Here is a 13,234-nt window from a genome sequence, read left to right on the forward strand (position 1 = left end):
CTAAAGAAGCAATGACTTCGATATCCCGACTTTTAGTCTTATAGCTATATGAAAGGGACATATTTAACATTTAATCAATTGTGCAAAAATAGATAAACATTAGATGAAAATATACCAAAATAAATGAATTGCATTCGGTATGGAATAAAGAAAAAATACTGCCATCAAGTAAAACACACTATCATAAGTCTGTATAAGCTGTGTATATTTTTATTGATTCAGAAAATATACACAAATATCATAGTAATAAAGTTGAAGCATGGTAAAGAAATGTACAGGACATCAGTCAGCTCTTTCCAATCGGTGACATCTGTCCATCCTGAAAGGTCTGGGTCGAAACACTCCTCAAAATATTAGCAAGAACCTTTGTGTCATTGCCTGCCACAGCGGAAACCAAAACACACACTTCTGGCAGACTCTAAAGGTTTTTGTTTCACTATTTGCCCCAGAGCTCTCAGGAGGTAAACAGCACTCTTCTCTCCAGCGTCAGCTTTAAACAATCTGTCACATTCTGGCAAAAGGTATCTACACATTTACATGTATTATAAAACAAAAAAAGCAAACATAAAGAAGAAAAATACAAATGTAACACCAGACTTGTTCACCACCAAGATCTTATAACTTTCTCAAGTCTCCTCATTCCTGGAGTTACAAGCTGGACTAAGGCTTTATCATATCGTACAATCGTCGTGGCTCTCCCTTCATCCTGTCCTCAACTCAAAGCTGTCTTACTCCTCTTTCTTCTCTCTTCACATTCCGTCAGCATGTTTGACTGGTCAATCTCGCCTATGTCAGACTCACTTTTAATTGAAAGGTCATCACATCGGGGACAGGTCCTCTGATATGATTTGTAGATAGTTCATCAATAGTCACTCCTCCCTCATCTGTCCCTCCTTTCCTCAGACTCTCTAAAGCAAAGCTGAAGGCAAAACGAATACTTAAGACAATAACACACAGACAGACACTGACATTTACCGACAAAAAGCAGCCTTGCTCCCATCCACAGACTCTCTCAGTCATCCCCTCCCTCTGATCTCCTCATTGGTCCATCTGTAAGCACTCTCCCGTCTCATCTATTATAGGCCTAAATACGCTTTAGTTTTGTGTTCATGTCCATAGTTTGTTTACATATTCATTTATAATCAAGAACACCATAAACAGCGGATGTAGCTCTCAAACATTAGCAGGTTTGATAGTTGATTTTTTTTATTTTTTTTTATTCAAACACAGGTGTAAACCACAGAATAATTGAAATTTAGTCCATTTTGTGCACTTAGATGTTTTTTTTTTGCTTTTTTTTTTGTTTTGTTTTTTTTGCAAGTTGAGCCTCTGAGTCGATGGGCAGGTGAATATGAGTGAAGAAGGGGCGGGACCTGTGTGTTGTTTCAGCCCCCTCCTCCTCCTCCTCCAGCCGCAACCCGAAAAGCAGTACCAACCAGCTCCAGCCAAGAGTCTGTTTGTCTCATTGGTTTTCCATCATCTCAGCGTTTCTCTAACACTGAGCATGCTCACACAGCACTGACAGACACACGGACACCCTCGTCCCCCTTTTAAGGGCCCGCAACGCCTCCTCCTCCTCCTGCTCTTCTTCTCCTCCTCCACTCATTCATGTTTTCATTCATCCATTTGAAAAGTAAGGGGTATTTGATACCCTGCAGCTGCTGAACCAAGAGACAAAACAAGGAAGAGAAATGTTAGGTTTTGGTTAAGGGAAGAATAAGACTGGAGATATTCTGTATTATTCTCACTGTCAACAAATCCAACGAAATGACCAGAACTAAGAATGTGTTAGTCTGTTATTTAATACTTTCTGACTTCCCAATGAATACAAACTTTCATTTTAAAAAGGCTAAAACAGCTGGTAGTTTTTACAAACAGGAGTAAATATTGAACTTGTTTAGGACTGTTTACATCAGCACATTTGAAACACTGGTGAATGTTAACAGCAGCAGGATGGCTTATGTAGGACTGACTTGAAATAAATGACAGTAGGTGTGTTTCCATTGCGCAAACCTTCCCCCGTGGAACAGGAACATTCCTGCATTTCCACTGGAGGAAACAGGGTCTACACTAACTTCTGCAGACATAGTTTTACCACCAAAAACATTCCTGCTCAGGAGGTTTTACCTGAAGGTTCAGGAACTTTTGGGGTGGAGCTGCAGCATTGAACCTTTGAATGTTGCTGAGTGTAACCAAGCATTTTATGCTGTTTCATGTTGCATGTAGTTTGTGACCGACAATGTGGCCCAAGAAATTTTACAACCAATCAACCAATGATAAACACCAGGTTTGTTGTTTTTGTTTTTTTGTTTTTTTTTAACAACCGTACACGGAAAAAGCAAGCATCATGCTTTTGATATGTTAGCAGACTAATTTGCTAAATTTGAAATGCAATTCACAATGTGCTTACCCCTGTTAAAGTTACTGGACTTATTAGGAATTATGTCAGAACACACCTAATTTCGAGAAGGCAAACCCAGACAAGATTTATTTTATTTTATTTTATTATTTGTTTATTTAATCTGTTCCCCAATCCACACTACATAATCTCGCAACTATATGAGATACTACAAAACATGTGCCTTCCCAAGATGGACAGGATGAAAGAGGAATGGGAAAGAGAGTTCGGAGCCCGGATACCTCCCAATGTGTGGGAGAAGAGTTTGGAGCACATCCATGAATGTTCTATAAACGCCCGACACTGTTTGATTCAATTTAAAATAGTGCACAGACTACATTACTCCAAAACGAAGCTGCATAAAATATTTCCTGTAGTCTCTCCTTTGTGTGAGAAATGTGAGTCCATGGAGGGTACCCTATCTCATAGTTTCGCTCTCTGCCCCAAACTTCAAAACTACTGGCATGAAATATTTGATTTCTTTTCGTTGATTTTGGGGATTCAACTAGACCCAGATCTTATTTTAATAATTCTGGGAACATCTGAGGGGCTAAAGAGGCTAAATAGTGCACAACAGCACTATGCACTGTTGCCCTTTTTTTTTTTTTGTCCTGTCTTTTTTGTTTCGTCTGCTTTGTTGATGCAGGGCTCTGCTTGTTTACTTGCTATTCATTTTTGTCATTAGTCTTTTTTGTCAGGGATTACTTTTTCACCTTCTCTAAAAAACAAAGGAAACATAACTGTCGACTGTTAACTTCTCTGTTAAGTGATTGGTTTCCCAATAAACATATTTGAAACATAAAGTTACTGGACTTCTGGTTCTTTCTGGAACTTTTGATGGAAAAGCATCGTAATGAAGGACAATGTCATATAGTGCAACACTGTAGCTCACTGATGTGCTTTTAATTGAGTTTTGACAACACTGGAGTTATAGGCACAGAGGAAAAAGATGGATAAACAGACAACAAATGTTTTTACTGGCAAAAAAAAGTCTATGATGTTCACTGTATGGAGCTTATTTTTTCAAGGGATGTAAAATTACTTTGATTATTGATTTCCTACATTTCCCAGAATTACTTTCATTTTAAGCTGGGTTTATGGCCATTTTAATAAGGCACCTCAACTTAACTTCTCTGATTTTGTTAATAATTTGCTTTGGTTTTTTTTTCATTTATCCTTGTTGCTTTGAATTACCACTGTTCAAAATTCAGCTGAATATCAAAGATTTTTTTCTCTCTACCTGGATATGAAGGGTGGGGGTCGGGGATCATCAAAGATAGCTGTTTAAGGGCATGTTGTGTGTGTGTGTGTGTGTGTGTGTGTGTGTATGTGTGTGTGACCCATGTCCATACCTGCCACTGACCTGCAGGCCAGCCAGGATGAACTCACTTTGCCAGATGTTCATACGGCACACTGACCTGAGTATGGAGGGAAAGATGAGACGTTTGAAGCAGAACAAAGGGAGAAGACAGAAACCTGAAGAAAACACCACACTTCAAACGTGAGCTCGTCCATGCCCACACCCTGTGACCTTTCTTCATTCTTGATTCATGACCTGACTTTAGTTTTTTGTGGTCTTTAGTCAGAATGTGGCTATTTGTGATCAGTTTGCAGTCTCACAGAGGTTTGCTGCTTCCATACAAAAAATTCAGATGACAGGTAGACCCGCAAAGAAACAGAAGCACAGAAACTGAGTAAAGATTTGGACCAGCAGGAGCGGGCTTATTCACTGGTGCAGTCAGTTTACTGAATGAAACTGAAATTACACCACAGTCAGTCTGGACACGCAGAGTGGCTGCAGTCACCGCTGCAGGAAGCTGACACGATCCCTAGTAAATGAAGAAGCATTGGAGAGAGTCCAATTACAAATTACAAAGCTGTGGGACACAAGATTCCTGCTTTGGCAGATTAGCCTGTTCTATGTTCATATTGTATCAGACTTAAACTGCACGGTAACAAAAACTCTTTACATAAATATCCTGGTGGTAATCATGAGTACATTATATGGTTGAATATTTTCCCAGGACCAATATTTCCAATTTGGCATCATGAATTACGAATTTGTGTCACGAAAAAGGTTCAACAGTCCAAGGTGATGAAAATCCCTCTGATCCATTTTAGTAACAAAGCATCCCTGCTGCAGTTTATTTATGGTTCAGGCCTAAAATAACAAGACTAGGAGTCTACAGCTATGGAGATGTCAGGATCACTAGGATACACTGTCTGGAAACTATGACTGACTGGGCAGAATTTCATGGCTAACCATCCCATGGTTACTGAGATATTTCAGTCAGGTGTCATCAGTCTCTAAATGTTCGGTGCATACAGTACTAAATCTAAAGCATGTAATTTGCAACTGGTGATGATGCATACAATTTGCACCAACTCCCCTTAGAACAAGGTCTCACAGAACCTGTTGATTCACCATCTTCCATCTTCCTACCTGCGATGCAGTGATGCGTGATTGGTCAAGGCGTGCAGTGAGGTCAGAGGAGGAGACGTTAGCGGGGGCCCCGCGATGAAGCCTCATGGCCACCTTCCTCTCTCGCTCAGCTCGTTCCGCCCTCCCCGCCTGAGGAGAGCGATTACCTGCAGGTACACGCAAAGACACAAAGTTGAAATAAAAGGTTCAAGGGCGTTACAGTTGTATCTCACAGTGACTTCCAAACATCCAGAACCGAACAACATGCGGACCTGACTGCTGGACGCCACGTGTGACCGGATTGGAGGGTGCAGCGTCTGCTTCGTTCCTGACTCTGTTGGCTGCTGAAGGGTTTGGACCAGGCGGCAAAGCTCGACCTCCAGCTCCTCTTTGGCCTCCACCTGCTCGCTCCTCCCCCTCTTTCCCCTCCCTCCTCTCTCTCTCTCCATCCTCTGCTGTCCTGCTGGCCCCCTGAAACACAGGGTCAAGAAACATAGTCAGAAAGATTTGAACCACCAAGGTAGAAATAGTTTGCAAAAGCATGACACTCACAAACTTCAGCATGTTCCAGTCAAAGACGTAGTCGTAGGAGAAGCCCTGTCGGTGGAAGAGGTTCCTGAAGAGCTGCCTCAGATAAGAGTAGTCTGGCTTGTCATCGAACCTCAGGGAGCGACACAGGTTCAGGTAAGTGGAGAACTCAGCTGGGAAACACAGGAGAGAGAGAGAGAGAGAGAAGTGGGTTTTAGGCAAAGACAGGTGAGGGGTTGAACCTTTTGAGGGAAAATATGGCTTAAATATTGCACATTGGCCTTTCTACTGTTATCGCAGTCTGTTATTCTTCTGTTTTGCGTCCTATTGCTGTTGTCAAAATCCCATCTTTACTCACAGGGGTATCCCTTGCAGAGCACCTCAATAGGAGTGGACATTTTTTTCTCGCTGATGCGTTCATACTTCTGCCTCTTGGTAGCGGCCTTGAGCCCCTGCCAGGGCAAAGAGCCCAGATTGAAGTACATGAGAACGTAGCCCAGAGACTCCAGATCATCTCGCCTCGACTGCTCTGTGGAGGAAAAACAAAGAACAGCGAGAGAAGAGAGAATGAAAAAATATGCATGGGGAGAAGAAGAAAAGGACACAAAAAAGAGGTTGAAGATAAAAAAAAAAGGAGGACAGGGACAAGGGAAACATATTCTACTGACATTCTGCTGTGAACACGCACATAAACCACAGTAGGTTTTGCAGAACACACACATTCCCACCTAGACAGGTATCTAGGCCAACCTGTGTGTGTGCGCTGTCTTACCGATGCCCAGATGGGTGTTGATGGAGGCATAGCGAGCGGTGCCAGTGAGATTCTTATTCTCACGGTAGGGGATGTGTTGGTGCGTTCGGGCGTCACGGTATTTCTTGGCCAGGCCGAAGTCGATGATGTAGACCAGGTTGCCCTTCTTGCCGAGCCCCATCAGAAAGTTATCGGGCTTCACGTCTCTGTGGATGAAGTTCTTGGAGTGGATGTATTCAATCCTACTGATCTGTAGCCATAAGACAGGGAAGAGGATTTAGTTGGATTAACTGAGAGTACTGGTGGTCTTGCATGTTGTGGCCCATTTGCAGAAAATGCAATTCATAAGCGTATACTATGAGTTTAAGGGCTGGACTCACAACAGACTCATTTATAAAAGTAACGGTCAGAATCAAAGTAGCAAAGAGGTGTGACACAATCAGGGTTATTTTCTCAGGTTTTAGAGAGCTCCCACTCCTGAAAACCTCTGTTTTCACAGGTTTAGTGTTACTCTATGTGACAAGTAAATTGAGCTCCATTTATCAACTAAGTGAAGTGGTAATTTTTTTGTCACGGTTACATAAGTTTCATATACTCATGCATGTTGCCATCAGGGAATGTTTTTAAAATGTCAGGAAAATGCTCTGACATCCAAAACTGGACTCTATGAATGAGTTATTATTAAAATCTTAGCTAGAAGACTGAAGAAAATTAACACAGATTGAAAATGAAAAACCAAAAAGTGACCAAAAAGGAAAACAATGAAATGTTTACAGTGATGGATTACCTTTCAGTTTCACATCTTTCCAAGTTGATTTTCATTCATTCATTCAGTCAGTAGTACAGTATATGCAGGTGTAGATTATGATCCTTAAAGTGCACAAAACAAACCAAATAAAATAGAAAAACTGACTGATCGATGTTTGACAATGTAAAAATTTGAATCTGTCCTTCTTCAGGTTTTCAGATTAGTGAGGACTTTGGCCTTAGCATCTAACAACCAGTTAAATCAGTAAAATTTACTGGTCTTGACTGGTAGAGCTGCAACACTGGGAGTTTTTACATTCTCACAGTTTTAGATCTGAGTGTTTGATCTAAAACTGAAAGTGAGTTTCAAAGGGCACAACTCTCATTACCCGATGAAATAATAGTTGAGTCACTGGTACTGATCAATAACCCTGTCAGCCTGTGTGCAGATATATAGGGGTCATTTTATGGTATGGTGCAGTTGAGAGGAGAGGAGAGGAGGGGAGAGGAGGGGAGAGATGTTGCAACGACAGCAGAGAGTGATTAGGAAAAGAGGTCAAGTGGCCAAGAGAAAATGGGATGAAAAGAACAAATGTGCCAGTTGTAGACTAAAGAATGACATATAACAGATTTAAAAGGCTCATAAAAGACACGGCAGTCTGACCTATGCGACAAGGATTAGGCCGCCTTGTGGAGCCTCCATGTCCTAGATTTGAATTGACTTTCATGGAGGAGCTGAATGGTTGGAGATGGTGAGGGGATAAGCTTTGTGTGGAGCCGGGAAACAAGCTTCAGTTTAGATGAGAATTGTTCTCAAATTTCAAATGATCCATTTAGCCATAGTCTAAAAATAGAGACATGCTTTTATTGAAATCTTTATAACTTCACAGCCTGAGGTTGACTCCAGAGCATTGCGTGCAAACAAAGGTGAAAGTTTAGACAGCGGTGGCCCTTTTAATATGTTTGGAATTGTATTTTTAAATTTGTTCCATCATTTATAATTCTGTTCATGTATTGTTTCTCAGCCTCGGAGCCTTAAGGAACCACCTTTATAAAGACTCTATGCACCCTGAGGTCTTTGAGCAATGAGTTCCTACTGAGGAACTGTGTGGCGATTATTGGCTGAGGATCTCAGGAAAAACCCTGATGGACTGTTGTGTTTTATAGTGTGGACTGCAGTCAGTCAGGCTGTCTCACCATCTGGTCGGCCAGCAGCAGCACCGTTTTCAGACTGAACTTGCGGGAGCAGAAGTTGAACAGGTCCTCCAGACTGGGGCCCAGCAGCTCCATTACCATAACGTTGTAGTCGCCTTCTGCTCCACACCACTTAATGGACGGGATTCCCACTGTTGGGGGGGACAATAATCAACAATATATCTCAATTACATAACTAGTTCAACTATTTCATTAATTTTGGATATCGCATTTAAACTTTTATTCATTACTTTTAACTGTTTGTCTTTGCTTCTCTGCATGCTTGTATATTACGATCATATATTATGGTTTTATCACTATTTAGGTAGCAGTGGTAGTAACATACTGTAACAACCACTATATAATACACTACTTTAAATTACTTCTATCACTGTGTCATGATGCTATATTACACTGTATGATATGCTATATAATAGAATTAATGTACATTTTTATTATATAAATATTTCATAGCAGTGCATCACTAATGTATAGAATGTGCATGTTACATACACTGCACATATACATACCACTATATGCTTTGATATGTTATTATGTATATTGTATTTATTATTCATGCTTATACCTGTAATTATATTATAAATAGTACACACATGATGGCTGCTGGACTTGTACTACTATACTACTGGATCTTTGGATTTCACTTAATCTAAGGTAATGTCTTTGTCTGTACTGTATGTTTGCATATGGATTTTGATGTCATCTCTCTTTATTTCTTTCAGACAGGCTTCTTCTGGTTTCCTACTTCTTAGTCTGTCTCTGTGATGATGTAAGATCAATAAAGTTTTATCTTGTCTTTATCTTATACAATATCTGTTAATTCCATCATTAACATGCATCATTTAAACACCCCTCAACACCTTTCAACAGCCATGACTACACCTCGGTGCTACTGAATGGCTGTTAATATCTCTCAAACTGAGTTACATGATCTTTAATTCCAGCTGAAGATGTCTCTCAGTGTCCTGGAATGACCCTGAATGCACCTCATATGTCCTTAAATGTTCTGAAATACTTTCCAAGTTCTCAAAATGCACTGCAATGCCTCCGAAACAACTGTTATCTTCATTAAGACCCCTCGACTATTGTATCTACTCATCAAAAGCCCTAAATAACCCTTAGTGCACCTAAAACTCTTCACTGCCTCTCAGTGCCTCCTAGTAAAGCTTTCAAAACCCCTGAAAAAAACTCTTCGGTGCATCTCACCTCCGCCCTGCATCATCTTGTAGAACTTGCTCTCAATATGAAGCTGTGGATGTTTGGTTTTCACACATTCCAGTTTGATGGCTACTTCCTCTCCTGTAGCAATGTTAGAGCCTGATGGTAGAAACAGCAGGGACTCAGGTACAACATATCAGCAGCTACAACATTCAACAAAATTTAAGTGTGAGATCAAGTAATCGCAGAAAACAAATTCTTACCGAGGTAAATGTCTCCAAAGGATCCGCTCCCTATCTTCCTCCCAAGGCGGTACTTGTTTCCCACCCTCAACTCCATGGCTCCTGAGCTTTTCAACTCACTGATGGGGTAAACATACACACACACACACACAAAGCTGTCATCAATCACTGGTGATCAATAGAGTAAAAGGACACTGTGGTGCAAAGCTGCAGACTTTAGACTCAAAGCTATGAGCCCTTGGGCTGCTGTATCGTGAGAGGAAATGAAAGAGGAAGCTTGGGAAGAATCGACTGGAGAGATGAGAAAGAATCAAAAGTGGAAATTATTGAGCCAAAACAGTGACATAGTGCAAGTCTGGGTTGACTCACTGGAGCTAGTTAGGAAAATGTTGCTCACTTCCAGCCGTGAAGTGATGGGATGTGACTGAAGGCACAGTGGAAGCGAAACATTTCTCAGTGCACAACATCTAATGCAACAACCATGTTTTGTTGAGTTAGAGTCATTACACCTTCAGAGGGCGTGATAATAAGTTCTGGTATCTCAGAGGACAACAATGTAGGCCACTGAAGTGTTTATAAAGTGCACGGGGAAAAGGTGAGAGCAAAGAAGAACAGAGCGTGTAATTGTATAACATGATTTATTCAGAGCTGCATGGGTTGGGGGGTGGGGGGTGGGGGGTGCTGGAGCAGCATCTCACACACTCTTCCCAAAGCACTTCAAAGGATTGTGGTCCTGTATACAAGCGATTTGCATAAACTCCCAATTTCTGACTGGAGTCCCCTGACAAAATTCGAATGAGTCATGTTTTCCTCACCCAAGCCCCATCTGCCCCCAACAGCCATGAAATAAGGACTTGAAAGTGGGAAATGACTGAAGGCTTTTCGACAGATTACGCTTTACTAACCAGTTTGACATTGCCCCAAATGCTGACTAAGTTCTTTTTTTTTTTTTTTTTTTTAGTCTTGGCTGCATGGTAGACCTACATACACCCCACCGACACACACAGTGCAGGGGAAATAAGGCAGAGCAAGCCACTGGCGCACATTACCAAACCCTTTACCTCGGGTTTCTCCGGACCATTCCCTTCCTCTGCTGTCACTGTTAGAACGCTGAGAGCCACTGTAGCTGCGAAGGACCGCAGAAACAGGCGAGAGGCGCGATGTTGTCGGAGAGAATACTTCATGCAGTTGGCCCAGATACCACGGGAGAGACACGGGGGGGAAGGTGCTGAATGCAAAAGCACACCGCTCATCTCCCACTGACCATCAAATGTGGCAATAATTCCCATAACCGCACCCTCCTTATAGGACCCCCCCCGCCCCAACACGACTCTATGTGGGCTCTATTTGTCTGACACAAAACGCCTTACACACACACACACACACACACAAGCCTCCAGACACCTTGACAAGCCAAAATACACCCCCCCCCCCCCCTCCTCACCGGGTTGTGTCAGGCTCCGTGGTCGCCCGGCTCCGTGTCTCTCACTCAGGACCGTGGACAGCGACGCACCGACGCGGCTTCGGACGGCTCATAACCTCGGAGATCCGTGACCTGAACCCCTGCTCCCGAAAAATAGTCCCCCAGAAACACAGCCGAGCCGAGCGGACCCGAGCCACGCTACTCTGGAAGATTCTCACTGTCAGGATTTTTTTTTTTTTTTTTTTTTTTAAAGAAAATCGCCGAAACCAGACACTGAGAACCCTCTCTCTCTCTCTCTCTCTCTCTCTCTCTCTCTCTTCTCTGGCTGCTCTCCTCTCCCTCTCTCTCCCCCTCACACCCCCCCCCCCCCACCCACCCAGCCCTCTCTCAGTTTACACCATTGACAATCTCGATGATGTCATCCACAGGCTCGCGGAGGTGCCCGGATGGCCTTAAAGCCGCCGACCTGCTGCTGGCTCTCGTGAATGAAACGCGCGCAGGGATCGAGCCGCTCACGCGCAGCGGCCGCATGTGCCTGCACCGATAAGAAACCCTCACCTTTATTCTGAAAGCACAGCGCAGAACCAAGTGAAGACAGGTTTCGGGCTACAGGTGCCACTTGCGTGTTACAGTACCTGTCCATCTATAAGAGGCAAAGTGCGCATGGATTTCTGTATGCACAGGAGAACAGAGACTTGCCCCCTCTAGTGGCTCTGACAAAAACTTTATTACCTCACACATTTTTGACAATTCCCTTTTTAAAGTGGAATTGCAGTCTTTTTTGTATCATCTGCATTGGGACCAGGAGGCCCATGACTACTGCCCGAGGGAATGTTCTGCCTCTTAATGCTTAAAGACTCAAAGTAAATGCTTACATAAATCCAAACAGCGGCTTTCACAGCCGGGAGTATCATTTAAAATAACCTGATGTGACAATAAAGTGTGGAAGCAGCTTCATTCCACAGCAGTTCCAAACCTCCAACTCATGGGATGTGTGATGGTATGAATCTCAAAAATGTTGGCCTGTAACAACAACACTGTAAAAGACTGTCATGTAAATTAACAGCAGGGTTGCCAGTAGTCTACTGTTTTTTCTATAGTTTCCTTACTGTAAACTTATTTTACAGCTTATTACTGTTGTACCAGTAAGTATTAAAAACACAGAATAGGGTTGTATGTTATTACAATTTACAGTGGCTGCAGTAATCATGACAGTATTGATGACGGCCGGCCACCATGAATTAAGTACCGCCTTGAGTGTAACCCTAACCCTTGACTAGCGATTTCAGTGTGATAATCTATGCAAGATACACATACTGAATGATTATGTTCACCAAAATCCAGCAATAAATCTTTCTACGGAAAAAAGGGACAAAGAAATTCTAAGATTAAATATGTGACCCAACGTTTATTAGAAAAAGGCAACACTAACTGAAATACTCGTTGTTGGTGATACAAACTGTTTTTTTTTTTTTTTCATTACAGTTCTAAATTTTACTGACAGTTTTCATACACAGTAATATTGAAGACTAGACTAATCACATCCTACAAGAGCACTCCTGCCCTGGGAAAGGTGAACGCGTTCCCTTCGTTTCGTTCAGGTAAACACCTATACCTGCGGTAGAACACTGCAGAAAGACTAAGTCCTTGTGAAGGTATATAGCGTTTGAAGTGGGCAGGAGACCAGGAATATTATATTATATTATATTACTGTGGCTGTGTTGATATGAAGCGCCTGGGTACAGAGCTCTCGCTGACCTATGACATTCCACTCAAAGTCTGTGAGGTTCTTCAGAAGAGCGGAGACGTGGGGACTGACTGTGACAGACTTCTTCTGGACGACTCTCCCAGTCCTCTTGGAGACGACCTTTGCCCCGGCTGGCCTTCGTCCCTCTTTCTGGGTTGATTCCAGTGAAGCGCCTGAAAAACACAGCGGCCCGAAACTAGAAGTCGGATAGAAAGACAGTCTGCAACTATATGAAGTGGTCAAGAAGGGAGTGTTCAAGGTGCACATGATGCATGTGAAAAGAGAGGGAGGTGGGTGGTGGGGGGGGTGGGGGCACCACAACAAAAATCTAATTAAAACATTAACCTTAATACAGACTCCCAAATTTCTTGTGCTTGTATGTATTATTGTAGATTTTGATACACTCGTCTATTCACAATCTATCTCCTAACTCTTTCCTTTTAACTCTTCGTGATGCTTTGTGATTGCCAGGGTTGTCATCTTTTAGAGTAGGTAGGCTATGCAATGTGGTCCAGTGGCGGCAACATAAACGCTTTTATCATTGACTTATCACAGTGATAGGTCTTAATATGAGAACTAAAGAAAAAAAAAGGGAGGGAGTTT

The 13,234-nt window shown here is 42.4% G+C and overlaps 1 protein-coding gene across 3 annotated transcripts; it reads right to left on the minus strand.

Moving 5' to 3' along the window:
• Nucleotides 1-1,185: 1,185 nt before the first annotated feature.
• Nucleotides 1,186-11,207, minus strand: csnk1e (casein kinase 1, epsilon). Of its 3 annotated transcripts, none has more exons than XM_071463115.1 (11): nucleotides 10,906-11,207; nucleotides 9,483-9,580; nucleotides 9,268-9,378; nucleotides 8,044-8,192; nucleotides 6,121-6,349; nucleotides 5,707-5,877; nucleotides 5,373-5,521; nucleotides 5,093-5,291; nucleotides 4,842-4,987; nucleotides 3,751-3,816; nucleotides 1,186-1,661 (listed from the first exon to the last, which is right to left on the minus strand). In XM_071463115.1, the coding sequence occupies exons 2-10, from the start codon at nucleotides 9,556-9,558 to the stop codon at nucleotides 3,784-3,786; spliced, it is 1,263 nt and encodes a 420-aa protein (XP_071319216.1). In that variant the 5' UTR covers nucleotides 9,559-9,580; nucleotides 10,906-11,207; the 3' UTR covers nucleotides 1,186-1,661; nucleotides 3,751-3,783. The 3 variants fall into 3 exon arrangements, with proteins under 3 accessions (XP_071319216.1, XP_071319214.1, XP_071319215.1); XM_071463113.1 differs by lacking the exon at nucleotides 10,906-11,207 and adding an exon at nucleotides 10,523-10,656; XM_071463114.1 differs by lacking the exon at nucleotides 10,906-11,207 and adding an exon at nucleotides 10,523-10,656 and having other exon boundaries at nucleotides 1,527-1,658.
• Between the last annotated feature and the right edge of the window lie 2,027 nt (nucleotides 11,208-13,234).

This window comes from Trachinotus anak, unplaced genomic scaffold, assembly GCF_046630095.1.
Source record: "Trachinotus anak isolate AG129_WGS33_773 ecotype Australia unplaced genomic scaffold, CSIRO_AGI_Tana_v1 ptg000025l, whole genome shotgun sequence".
In the NCBI taxonomy this organism is placed as follows: domain Eukaryota; kingdom Metazoa; phylum Chordata; class Actinopteri; order Carangiformes; family Carangidae; genus Trachinotus; species Trachinotus anak.

Excerpts from the sequence above, each read along its gene's own strand:
- csnk1e (XM_071463113.1), bottom strand. The coding sequence starts at position 10,542 with ATGGTCCGGAGAAACCCGAG. Across the intron at positions 6,350-8,043 it reads TGCTGCTGGCCGACCAGATG|ATCAGTAGGATTGAATACAT; the intron begins GTGAGACAGCCT and ends TTATGGCTACAG. Across the intron at positions 5,522-5,706 it reads GCTCTGCAAGGGATACCCCT|CTGAGTTCTCCACTTACCTG; the intron begins GTGAGTAAAGAT and ends TGTGTTTCCCAG.